General features: G+C 34.9%; 1 protein-coding gene across 1 annotated transcript in view; it reads left to right on the forward strand.

The window, feature by feature from the left end:
* LOC145252756 (GATOR1 complex protein NPRL2-like) overlaps positions 1-14,159 on the forward strand; it is a 69,453-nt gene that overhangs the window by 35,614 nt on the left and 19,680 nt on the right. Inside the window, exon 7 of the mRNA XM_080112640.1 lies at positions 3,110-3,146. Coding sequence (XP_079968766.1) covers positions 3,110-3,146 — 37 coding nt within the window. The remainder of the gene's footprint in view (positions 1-3,109; positions 3,147-14,159) is intronic.

The raw sequence follows: 14,159 nt of genomic DNA on the forward strand, positions 1-14,159 counted from the left end.
CGACCACTCTGTTGTATCAATTAAGATAAAAATGAAATGTAATAAGTCCCCAGACGTACCTCTTCATCGTACAGTATATCGATACACTAAGGCTGACTGGGATAGCTTCCGTACATTTATATCTGATCTACCTCTGCATTCCATGTTTAAAAAGGATGTGTCCTCTATAGTATTAGACCTAACTGAATGGTTAATTGTAGGTATTGACCATTTCATACCCTCTAAAAAGTTTCAGCAAAAACCTAACAGCCAGCCATGGTTCTCTCCAGAATGTGCTGCTGCCATTGCGCACAGAAATCACTTTTTCCACTGCTTCAAACGTAATAGATGTATGGAAACTAAAGCCGTTTTCAGGACTGCCAGCAACCATTGTAAGAAAGTAATAAGGAACGCAAGAGAGTTGTATGCTCAATCTGTTAAGTCCAAAGTAGCTGAGCAGCGGCTTGGTTCCCACCAGTTTTGGCAAATAGCAAACAGAATCCTGAACAGAAGCGTGTGCTCCATCCCAACTATTATCAATGGATCTGAGGTAATCTCGTCAGCATCAGACAAAGCCAAACTCTTTGTCAAGAACTTTGCAGCTAATTCTACCCTTTGCGACCAAGACCGCCAACCCCCAATATTTCCTCTTGTATCAGAAAACACGCTATGTGATATACGTATATCTGTACGTGATGTTGCCAAGCTAATCAAAAACCTTGATTCCAGTAAAGCAACTGGCCCTGATGGTATTCCAATTATAGTACTCAAAAAACTTCAACCTGAACTAGCGCCCATACTTACAAAACTGTTTAAACGTTGTCTTAAGGAGAATAGTTTCCCATCTCCCTGGAAAATCTCATCAGTATGCCCTGTATTTAAGAATTCAGGTGATCGCTCATCCCCCTCTCAGTACAGGCCAATAAGTCTCCTGTGCGTCATGAGTAAGTTGCTAGAATCTGTATTAAATACAGAAGTAATCAAACATCTCAACAAAAATAACCTTCTTAGTGACACTCAATATGGTTTCCGTTCTGCTAGATCTACAGCAGATGTCCTTACAGTTATATCGCATAGGATTAGCAAATCTCTCGACGGTGGCAATCTTTCTAGGGCAATTGCTCTTGACATATCTAAAGCCTTTGATAGGGTATGGCATAAAGGTTTACTTCATAAGATCGCTAGCTATGGTATAGCTGGAAAAGTCTTCTCAATTATTAAATCATTTCTTTCTGATAGATTCATAAGAGTAGTAGTTGAGGGGCAAAAATCAGAAGCTCACAATATTAATGCCGGTGTCCCTCAGGGATCCATCCTGGGCCCAACTCTTTTCCTGATCTACATTAATGATCTTCCAAATCATATCCTTACATCATTTGTAGACATTTATGCTGACGACACTACCATTTATGGTACCACATCTAAGACAGTAAACGAGCAAGTTCTCTCCAATTCTCTCTCCTCTGATCTTGAGCACGTAGTACAATGGGGAAAGGAGTGGCTGGTTACTTTTAATGCATCTAAAACCAAGCTTCTCTCTTTACATCATCAACATTCTAATCCACATTTGTCATCAATTGAAATGAATGGCTCTCGTCTTCAGGAGGCCTCAAGTTTTGACAAGCTTCTGGGCTTGACCATTACTCCTGATCTTAAATGGAACACGTATATCAAATCTGTTGCCAAGGCCGCTGGAAAAATGGTGGGATCTTTCTATCGATCCAGTAGATATCTCACTGCTGATGCTATTCTCTATCTATATAAGAGCCAGGTACGTCCAAGGATGGAATACTGTTGCCACATCTGGGCAGGAGCTGCTAGAAAGAACTTGTCCTGCCTTGATAGAGTTCAAAATAGACTTCGTAGCCTCGTAGGAGATGTCCTTTTCTCCTCCTTGCAACCTCTATCTCACAGAAGAGATGTTGCGAGTTTGTCTCTGATGTATCGTTATTTTCATGGAAAGTGTTCAACTGAGCTTCAATCTATGGTCCCCCCTCGCCAAACTTTCACAAGAAACACTCGTCTAGCTGTAAACACTATCAATAATTTCCCCCACTCTTTATCTGTGCCTAAACCTAAACGTAGATTCCATGAACAAAGCTTCTTTCTTAGAACTGCACGCCTGTGGAATTGTCTTCCGTTTTCCTGCTTTCCGGCTGACTACAATATGGTTTTGTTCAAGTCTAAAGTAAATAAGTTCTTGATGAGCCGTTCCATATAAGTTATTAAATTTACCAAATTTTCATTACTAATGATTACTATATTGACCAACTTCTACTGTACACTCTTTAACCCTTATCCTTGAGTGGCCTCTGGGCCTTGATAATGTGGTGATGCCTTTGTAAAAAAAAAAAAAAAAAAAAAAAAAAAAAAAAAAAATGTCCTCATCAAAAAAAGAGGGGGTATCTAAATAATCTTATTAATACAGGCCATCACAAAGTCAATTCTAAAAGTTAATTCATAAACAAGGAAATTATTTAATACTGACTCTAAGCCAAAAATAATTCCAACAATTGAAACAAGTTAGTGTTTTAAACCATATAACGATTCCTAATTTCAGTGACCTTCTCCCCCCCCCTCAATGGGAATAGATTCAACAAAACTGTATATATGACTGGTGTACAACAAAGATTGGTGTCCAAACTGTTTTTATCAAACACAGAATATTCATTAGTAATGTAAATAAAAGTACCTTGTTTGGGAGAAAATAGTGTGTGAGGACCCCAAGAGATTGTAGGCACAAAAACGACAGCTTGTAGTTGACACTGGGTGACCTTGACCATCGTACATGGCATTTGTAAACAAACATAAAAAAAAATGTAATTGTTCATTTTTTTCGCCAACAAGATTGTTTTTTTTTTAATATAATGTGGATTTTTTTTATTTACAAAACTTTTTAATAAGCAATTATTTTACATTTTAATAGTTATATTATTTTTTGGTAAGAATTTTAATTTTAAAATAAAAAGATTGATTATTAATACAGGAAAAGTTTTATTTGAAGAGGATAGGTTGGGAAAATAAATATTTGTGCCTTTGATCTTTTAGATTCCTTATATACTATATGCTCCCTTGTTTATTTCGATCTTTTCACTAAAAATGTCTATCATTTTTTTTCTTACCCCTACAGGCATTACGGTGTGATCAACCTCATCTCCATATTTCAGGTAAGTCTTTGCTATTTATCTTCAAAAATTTCCTTTTTCAAGTATTTTGAAACTGAACGGTAGATGCAAGATGGTAGTGATTGAAAGTCAATCGTATCAAAGAAATAAAGCTTCTGAGTACTGATTTTGAAACTAGCAACGACTCAAAACTGTACCTGATGCACTTCCTGACACGAAAGGCACCTACATTGAATTTCTGTTTTTGTTTTCTATTCTCTTTTGTAAAACTTAATTATGTTCTACAAAAGCAAAAACAACAGCCCCCTTCCCCTTTCCTCTTCCCTTTCCTTTTTTTCTTTCCTTCCCTACTTCCCAACCCCGTCTGTGGGGCATTAGAATACACCAACTGTTCCCCTGCAGAGAGTAAAAGCCTCTCAAAGGGGCCACCTGTTGGCCATGGGTGGCGACCCGTAATGACTCAGAAAAGGATCCTGATGGCTGAGCAACTGATATCTAGGGAAATTAAAGATATCAGTTGCAACACTCCACTTTGGCCTCGTACAAGGCTAGACGGACGGTCAGAGGGGCCCGATCCAATCAATCGGCTAGTTACGTCAAGCCCTAACACATTTTCTACTTTTCTATCAATTTCCTCTAAACCATAACAAATACAGTTCTACCCTATACCACTATAAACTATATACATATTTTCCCCTTTTTCCCATGTGTTAGAAGGCGGTGGCTAGGGTCAAATGTGCCAAGTGATTAAAGTCATGACATGGCTGTATAGTGCCGGAAGTTACTACAAATGATTTGGATTGTGTTACTAAAGGAATATGGATGCTCATGGCTCCCATTTGGAACATGTATACTGTTTATGTAGCCCTGGCATGACAAGGCAAATGGGTTTCTCCCTTAACATGTCACAATATTGGACTCCGAGGTGAGTGGGGAGCATAAACAATGAATTAATATATATATATATATATATATATATATATATGGCCAACTATAAAAACTCCAAGCGCCAACACGTCGACTCGGATAGTTCAGATAATGAACTACATCAAACATCCTCAAAATTTATTGTATTAGAATCCACCAAAGAAACTAAAATAACTGACTTATCACCGTTTATTATGCATAAAATTATATCGGCATATATTACCCCAAAAAATGTAAAAACTTTAAAAAATAAAACCCTACTGGTGGAAGTGGAAAGAGAAAAACATGCCACTTTTCTCCTAGGAATGAAAACTTTCCACAACATAAATATCAAAACTTATCCACATCTGAATACATCAAATCAAAAGACCTCTCAATGTGCACTACTGAAGAGATAACAAAAGAACTTAAAAACCAAGGAGTAATAAACGTTAAAAGAATTACAATAAAAAAGAGAATCAGACTATACATACGAACACTTACATTATGCAGTTCGATAGACCCACTATCCCAAAAGAAATCAAAATTGGGTTCAAAATTGAAAAAGTTGAACCCTTTATACCAAACCCACTTTAAATGCCAAAAGTTTGGGCACCATGAGGATGCATGTAGGGGACGAGCAGTGTGCGGCAGATGTGGCCAGAAAGATTCAGACCACGCTGCCAATGACTGCAATCTTGATTGCAAATTGTAGAGAAAACCATCCTGCTTATGCTAGAGCATGCAGAATCTGGAAGAAAGAAAAGGAAGTAGTGTCAATAGAACATACCAAAAACATCTCCTTCCTCAAAGCCAGGAAAAAAGTAGATGGATACATGAAGGAAAAGACATACTCTCAAGTCACCTCAAGTTGTATATCATCCAACATCACTAACCAAAACCCCAAATACGAAATACTAATAAACGAATTGTTACAATTGGGACCAAACGACTGACCCAAATTTATAAATGAAATCAAACCAAACATATCATCAAAAATTAATCATCCCATTAAATCATCAACTAATGTTACCAATAAAACAAATTCTCAACCAAAATCAGAACATCCAAGAAAACAAAGTTGATCAAAAGAAAGACCACAAAAATCACCAGTATGTCGTGCAGATGCTGAAAAAGACGAAACTAAGGAAAAACAAAATCAGTTAAAAGAAAGGTCACACAGGTTATCAATACATCTTCCCCGTGATGACAAAAATACACTTGAAAAACAAACAAAAGATACATCTACCAAAAAACAAAATAATATAAAGAAATTACCACAAACAGAAACCACTACTACAAATAGATTTACAGAATTAGAAGACATGGAAACTGAATTTACTCCTCAAACCAAAAAAAAAAAATCATCATGAATTACAAGATGGAATTGCTGTGGATTGAAGGCAAATTACAATGAAATTTTATTGTTGCAAACCAAATGTAATCCTTTGTCTCCAAGAAACCTTCCTTAAGAATGAGGACAATTTGAATATAAAACACTATCAGCAATATAACTACGCTCATAATACAGGACTTAGAGCCTTTGGTGGTGTATCAGTATTCATTAAAAATAACATACCCCAGAGCCAAATTGAATTAAAAACAAATTTGCATACATAAGAGCAACTTTATACAAACCGATAAGCATTTGTTCTTTATACATACCACCACATGAACAAATAGATGAAAATGAATTGGAGAACTTAATAGAGCAAATACCCAAACCCTTTATTTTCCTGGGGACTTAGTTCGCTTGATTTAACTATATGTGACCCTTCCACTTATCTGGATTTTTCTTGGAGCGTATTCAACGATGCCTGTGGTAGTGATCACTACCCAATCATTCTCAAAAGCCATGAAAAAATATTTGAACATCCACCAAGATGGAAGCTTAACAAAGCCAACTGGGAAAAATTTAAGAATCTCTGCTCAGAACAATTGACAGAAAACAACATCGATACAATTGAAACATTTAGACAAACATTAATATTAATAGAAGAGTGCATTCCCAACAACATTACTTCAGGAAAAAAGAATAAACCATGGTTTGACAAAGAATCAATAAATCTACGAAAAGCAGCATTAAGAAAATTTAATAAAGAATCAACAACAAGCAACTTAATTGAATACAAATTGCATAGAGTAAAATACCGCAGAATAATAAAGAAAACAAAAAAAGAATGCTGGCAAGAATATGTCAGCAAGATCAATGTTTCCACTAAACCAAAGATAGTTTGGGAAATGGTTAAAAAAAATTTTGGAAAACATAACCCGATACCAATTAAACATCTTTTACTGAAAATACAAAAATAACAGAAACGAAGGCTATAGCGAACAAATTAGCCAAAACATTTTCAGATAACTCTTCTTCAAAAAAACTATAACAAAGAATTTCAAACCATCAAAAAAAATATCGAAAAGTTTGTACTTTAAACTTCAATTCCAAAAACTTTGAAGAATATAATAAACCTTTTTCAATAAGAGAATTGGAAAATTCCATAAACAAATCACACAACACAGCCGTAGGACCAGATGAGGTCCACTATAGTTTTTTTAAAATACTTCCAAAAACTTCATTGGAACTTTTACTAAAAATCTACAATGACATCTGGATTAAAAAGAAGTTCCCAGAATCTTGGAAACATACAACGATTATTCCAATACAAAAACCAGGAAAAGATTCTTCAGATCCTGGAAATTATTGACCAATTTCACTAACAAGTTGTATGTGCAAAACATTAGAGCGAATGGTAAATCATCGCCTAATTTAGTATTTAGAAACAAACAAACTAATAACCAATGCACAGTGTGGTTATCGTAAAAATCGTGGATGCCTTAACCATTTGGTCAACTTAGAATGCTATGTCAGAGAAGCCTTCATAAGAGGGGAACACGCCACAACTGTCTTTTTTGATCTAGAAAAAGCTTATGATACTCCCTGGAAATTCAGAATTATGAAAGATCTATTCGACTTTGGACTTAAAGGTAGACTTCCCGAATTTATTCAAAATTTGTTAACAAACAGAACCTTCAAGGTATGCATAGGGTCTACTCTAAGCGATATAAATAAACAGGAAGAAGGTGTGCCACAGGGTAGTATATTATCAATAACCTTATTTAATATAAAAATCAACAACATAGTAAAGGAACTTACTCCCGACATAAATAGAACATTGTACGTGGGTGATTGCTCTATAAGCTATCATTCCAAGTACGTCCATACGATTGAAAGAAAATTGCAATACAGTATAAACAAAATGAAATTAAATTTTCAAAAAATAAAACTAAATGCATTCATTTTTGCAATCAACACAAATTACACAATGATCCCAAATTACAACTCGATGAAGAAGATATCCCCTTTGTTGATGAATACAAGTTTTTAGGAATGGTTTTTTTAAATTTTATTTCCCACATAAACTATGTTAAAAAAAATGTAATAAAACACTGCAACTTCTGCGTGTTGTGGCCCATACAAACTGGCGAGCTGACAGGCAGACCTTGTTAAACCTGTACAGATCCCTAATTCGATCAAAAATTGACTACAGAAGCTGTATATACCAAGCAGCAAGAAAATCCTATATTAAAATTTTAAATCCCATTTAACACACAGGACTTAGACTTGCACTGGGAGCTTTCGGAACATCTCCAGTAGAAAGTTTGTATGCTGAAGCAAATGAGCCTCCACCTAACCTCAGATATAATAAATTAGCACTGCTATACTATACAAAATTGAAGGCAGATCTTGACAATCCTGCGCACGACTGCACGTTTTAGCCCAAGTACAAACATTTATTTCAACAAAAAGAAAAAGCCATTAAAACATTTGGCCTACGAATGGAACCCATTATTGAAGAAGCAGAGATCCCGATAACAAAAATTCACAAAACATTTACTTCAAAAATACCTCCTTGGAACATTATAGTATCAAAAGTTGACTTAAGTCTTAGCAAACACTGCAAGGGAAAAAACTCACCCTCTTGTTTATCAAGAAGAATTTGAACAAATCAAATATAATTATCCTAAACATGCATACATCTTTACGGACAACTCAAAACAGGTAGATGCAACAGGCAGCGCAGCTGTATATAATAAAAAAATGTTAAAAAAGCATCTCTTGAAAGAAACCTCAATCTTTAATGCAAGGTTTGTGCAATAGATTTAGCACTTGATTTCATCTCCAGGGATAACAACACAAAATATGTAATTTTCTCCGATTCGCAATCAGCTATAACAGCAATAAAAACACAAACGTCTAACAACCCGTTGTTAGTAAAATTACAGGCTAGAATAAGCGAATTTTTAAAAACAAAAGAAATTGTGCTCTGCTGGATACTTAGCCACATCGGTATCAGAGAAAACGAATTGGTAGACACAGCAGCAAAGGCTTCTCTAAATGAAAATCAAGATGAAAACTTTAAAGTCCCCTAATCTGATTTAAAAAAAATATATAAATGAATGTATTAAAAAACAATGGCAAATTTATTGGAATGGTTACACTAACAATAAACTGTATGCCATTAAACCAACAATTGGTAACTGGGAACAACATTCCAGGAAAAATAGAAAGGAAGAGGTTGTATTAACGAGATTACGTATAGGTCACACATACCTAACCCAATCATATTTACTTAAAGGAGAAGATCAGCCAATGTGTATTGCATGTCAGGTTCCGCTGACAAGAAAACATTTTCTTACTGAATGCATTGATTTTCTGCCTATAAGACGAAAATATTACAAAGACAGCAATATAAAAGAACTTTTCAAAAACATAAAAGTCGAACACATAATCGATTATTTTAAAGAAATTGGTATATATACAAAAATATAGATTTTCATATACATGTGAAGAAGCAAAACAATTAATACAAATTGATACGAATTAGTATTTCTAAACTAATCCTTTGCACTTTTAATATACATAAGCATAATTAAATAAAATTTTACTTTCTTATACAAATTAACACAAACGCAACTACACCTTAGTAGTAAATATTTACTAATACAAATTTAACACGCGTAATGAAAATTTATTTTAAATATTTTTACACAAATGTAACACTTTCACACAAATTTATACAAACGCAACTACACCTAAGTAGCAAATATTTATCATCACAAATTCACACGCATAACGCAAATTCATATTAAAATTATTTTTTATTACAAATTTACTTGCATTTTTATACATTTCATGCATTTACTTTTTTTAATTTTGTACTAAAACGTTTACGAATCTAATTAAATTTTAATGCAAACTATATTTCAACTATAAATATATTTATTCACATATTTTTGTTTATAAATAAAAAAATATATATTTAAACACGAAAACCACGATTCTGCATAAAATAACCCAACAAGGGTGGACATGCCGTTAAACACAAAAAAAAGAAAAATGTACCTGATGCAGGTATATTACAAACAGCAACACTGCGGTTACAATGAGCAACCCATAACAATTTTGAATCTATTTTTCATTTCTAAGCTCTTAACTGATTGATTAAAGCTTTTAAATTCTTTCTGGCTAGTCCAATCAGAGAACATCTCTCAGACAAGCTGAGCACTTGACAGGAGATTATAAAAGGGATTGCCCACTGTTTACTTCCTCTTTCTTGACCAGGAGACAGCACTGTCAAAAACTTATCCATATTGTTTGAACAAACCGCTAAACTTGGGATGTAATTAAACTCTCCCTCTCTTCCCAGGTCATACAATCCTAGGTTTGGCTTCAACAAGAGCATCTAAGGATCCAACATGATTAGTGCCGTACATGTGTGGAATTCATGTAATACACAATCAGGCTTCAAAAAATGTGTATGACTTGGCTTGAGATGACATTTACCCAGGATGGATTGAGCCAGCTCCTCTTATAAAACCCACAGCATCCTGATGGATTGATCCAGGATGGATTGAGCCAGCTCCTCTTATAAAACCCACAGCATCCTGATGGATTGATCCAGGATGGATTGAGCCAGCTCCTCTTATAGAACCCACAGCATCCTGATGGATTGACCCAGGATGGATTGAGTCAGCTCCTCTTATAGAACTCACAGCATCCTGATGGATTGACCCAGGATGGATTGAGCCAGCTCCTCTTATAGAACCCACAGCATCCTTATGGATTGACCCAGGATGGATTGAGCCAGCTCCTCTTATAGAACCCACAGCATCCTGAATGAATGCAGACCATGCATAATGGTCTACAGCGACCAAGATAGTTATGGACAACCAGTCCTGGGACTAGCAGTGAACACCGTAGACCTGTGGACCGAAACTTTGATGGTGTGTAACCACGTCTTCAACTGGCTTCATGGATGTCTTCACAAATCTTGGAGTGATTCTGGAGCCATTGCTTCATGAATGAACTCTATTGGGTTGCGGTGCGCAGCATGGCCAAACCAACAAAGTCTCCTCTTTAAAAGAGCTTCGTTAATGAATCCTTTTATCCTTCCATGAACAAATATTCTTGTCATATGAACTTTAGTCTTTGTTGATACTCACAAACTTATTAATTTTCTAACATTTTCTTTTATTTCCTTTTATTCACACCTTAACGAAGATGAATCAATAAACGTGTATTTAATATTAAAAATGGGCTTCTTTTTTTTTTTTACAAAGGAGTCACCACTTATCAAGGCCCGGAGACCACTCAAGGATAAGGTTTAATGTGTATACATTAGTCAATGGAATTATAGCCTAGTAATCATAAGTAGTGGAAATTTTGTAAATTGGATTACTTGGGGGGGGGGAGAACTTGTTTACGTTGGACTTGAAGACAATCAAATTATAGTTAGCTGGAAAGCAGGCAAACGGAAGAGAGTTCCACAGGCATGCAGTTCTAATGAAGAAGCTTTGTTCATGTAATCTACATTTAGGTTTAGACACAGATAAAGAGTGTGGGAAATTATTGATAGTGGTTTTGGCTAGACGAATGTTTTTCCTGAAAGTTTGGCGAGGGGGGAGGCATAGATTGAAGCTCTATAGAAACACAGTAAAACAAATAACAACATACAACATTTAACCTACTGATATTCCCAAATGGTTACCCATCTGGCCAGGCTCAATGTTGCTTAACTTCAGTGATCTAATGAGAACCTGTGTGTTAACATGATTATTTCGTATTCACAAAACCAAACTTAATTCATAAAACAATTGAAATTAATGATTCTCCAAATACCAATGAAAACAATATGAAAATAAGTTTTCTAATGCAGTTATCACCATTGTATTGTGCCCCAATGTTGTGTTCATATAAAATGTGTGATCGGGTGTGACGTATTATTAATGTCTATAGTGAGCTTCTTCGTTATCTCTGAATCAGATGTTCTTATCTATCTCTCTCTCTCTCTATTTATCTATATATATATATATATATATATATATATATATATATATATATATATACTAGCGGAGGTACCCGGCGTTGCCCGAGTGTTTGTTTCCGGGACGGGGGGGGGGGTTAAAAAATGTTATGGTAGGTAAGTAGGAAGGATCAAACCCGGAGTCATGAGTAAAAGTAGGAAAATAAAGTGTGAAAAAAAAAACAAAAAAAACATCTGCAACGTTAACAGTTCAGCCACCAAGAAAAGTCCATTCCAGTTGTTTAGGAAAAAAAAAAACAAAAAAAAAGACGACTACGGTAGGTCGGCGCGAACGTGAAAATATAATGTGAATTGTCCAGCACGCTAACCACTACGCCACAGAGCACTGCAGCTTAGTTTAGTGATTTTAAATAACTTCACATGAAAGAACTACGAAGCCAAACCGGTGTTCTCTTCTCAACTGTTCCTTGTGAACGATCCCCAAACGGTGTTAAGTGGTGGCAGGGGGAGGAGGAATTTATTAGAGAGAAAATATTTTACCACTTCCATTGATCTTAACCGATTTTGGCCGTGACTTCTCAGCAGAAAAAGTATAGAAATCTAAGATTATCGAGGAATTTGAGAAATAATAAGCCTATAACACACCTCAGATATTGTTCTGCCGTTTGTGCATATTATATTTGCATGAAATATCTTGATTTTTAATCCTATTAATGTCAAAATCAGACGGGGAAAAAATGAGTTCATTTTATTTATATAGAGAAGATAATTTGAGGTTACTATTTTCGAAAGGTAGGATAACCAGTGAAATATAACGAGGTTCATACAAGAGTGCTCAATACAGAAGTAGAGCAGGTTGCATTTGTCTTTACATAAGCAGTAGCTTGTTGCTACACAGTTATGAGCATGTTTCGGTCTACCAGTATTTAATAACAAGAGACCTCATCAGGCAGCAACCCTTATTTCCAAAAAAGGTTTTCGGAAATAAGGATTGTTGCCCGATGAGGTCTCTAGTTAGTAAATACTGGTAGACCAAAACATGCTCATGACTGTATAGCAACAAGCTACTGCTTATGTAAAGACAAATATATATATATATTGTGTGTGCAAAATCAAGACTTCAAGACAAGGTGTTGATGGCAAGAAAAAGTGCATTTCATTTTACGTTACAATAGTTTCAATGTCCAGTTCGACAATTTCAAGCATTATATCATTTGAAAATTTTCAAAAACCAGCATTTCTTCAGACTTTATGAATAAACACACTTTTGACAATGTAGCATTTTTTGAATAGAAAGAAAAAAAGGGGGCGGGAATCCCTAACGGGAAAAGCATGCGAGAAACATTTACCTTGGTTGTGGTTACGGAAAAGCCCATTTAGATATTAATGTATCGCCTAATTTTCGTATCCTTATTTAAGAACAGAGTTATGGGAAGTTTCTATGGAGAGCCCTAAGCCATTTAAAAAAAAATTTTATATACCATTTGTTGGGTTCCTAAATTCCTTTATTTCCCAATGATTGATTTTTTGTAAAAAGAATTTTTTTAAATTTTGTTTCTATATTTATATTATGGCCGTAACAACCTTGTAAAGACGTTACAGTTAGTTTTAGTTTCGCATTAGTGGCAAGTAATATTTATGGATTATCGTTCTATTGGTACATGGATGTAAGAACATTTCAGGTTTAGAATTTGAATATGAGAATAAAATAAAATAGATGTATTAAATATATATAAACCTTGTAGGACATTTTGGGTGAAGTGTTCTTATCTATTTACTGTCTGAAAATTCATAGTTATTCTACTTGAAAAATGTTTTTATGTTGTTGCTTACGGTGAGTTGAAGGGAGATAATCCAATTATGTTAAGTACTGCAAGTTAATTCCGTTTGAAACTGGGTCGATTTTGTTTCTTATAATGGTTTAAGGAGGTAATTCAGACCATTTGTGTTTTTGGTTCATTGATTACTAGAAGGCGACTATGATTTAATAATTAATTTAATCAGATAAGTCCAGAACGTGCTACAATGGCTTATTTAACAAATTAAGTGTATAAATTATGTTTTTGATCTAAAGGAATAGGTTGTGTTTAACCCGCATCTGTTTGTAGTTACTATTATTGTTGCTGTTATATTCAATTTTTCCGTTGTATCCTGATCTCCTAAGGGCCTAATTGTAGTATTAATATATAAATATATATATATATATATATATATGCATAACTGTCTATTTCACAGTCTGTGATAATTTTGTCTAGGTGTTATGTGTCAGACATAAGCACATACATTGACAACATACCTATTTTCTGCTGTCTTTTCTCTGGGAGTTCTCCAGACAAATCTTGGGGAGAAGGATTCTGTGTAAACATAGACGTTTTCAAAGAGAGACTAAAATGCTGTGTGTTTTTATATTTTTATTTCTCCCAGGTAGTCGACGATCTTTGCTTGAGTGTTTAGTTTTTACATGTCCCTGGTTTGAGACTCTCCCCTGCCCCCATTGGGAGGAGGCACCTTTCAGACCATCTTCTTCTGTTGACACCCTCAATCCAACTCAACTATTTTCTCAACTAACCAGAACACGTGACAGACACGTACTTCCGATGAGCTGATCAAATCTCTTCCGGTGTAACTTGTTCACTTTACACCTCAACATGTTTTGACAACTTTATCAAAACATAGCTTCACATCTCGGCTCTTGTTTACTTCGTCAGTTAGATAGATAGATCAAGATAGATCCAGATAGAACAATAGATACAAAGATAGATATATTGATAAACATCTACAAAGATAGATTGATAGCTAGATGAATAACAGCCAATTTCTATTC

Source organism: Euprymna scolopes, chromosome 29, assembly GCF_053919585.1.
Source record: "Euprymna scolopes isolate OS-2025 chromosome 29, ASM5391958v1, whole genome shotgun sequence".
In the NCBI taxonomy this organism is placed as follows: Eukaryota; Metazoa; Mollusca; class Cephalopoda; order Sepiida; family Sepiolidae; genus Euprymna; species Euprymna scolopes.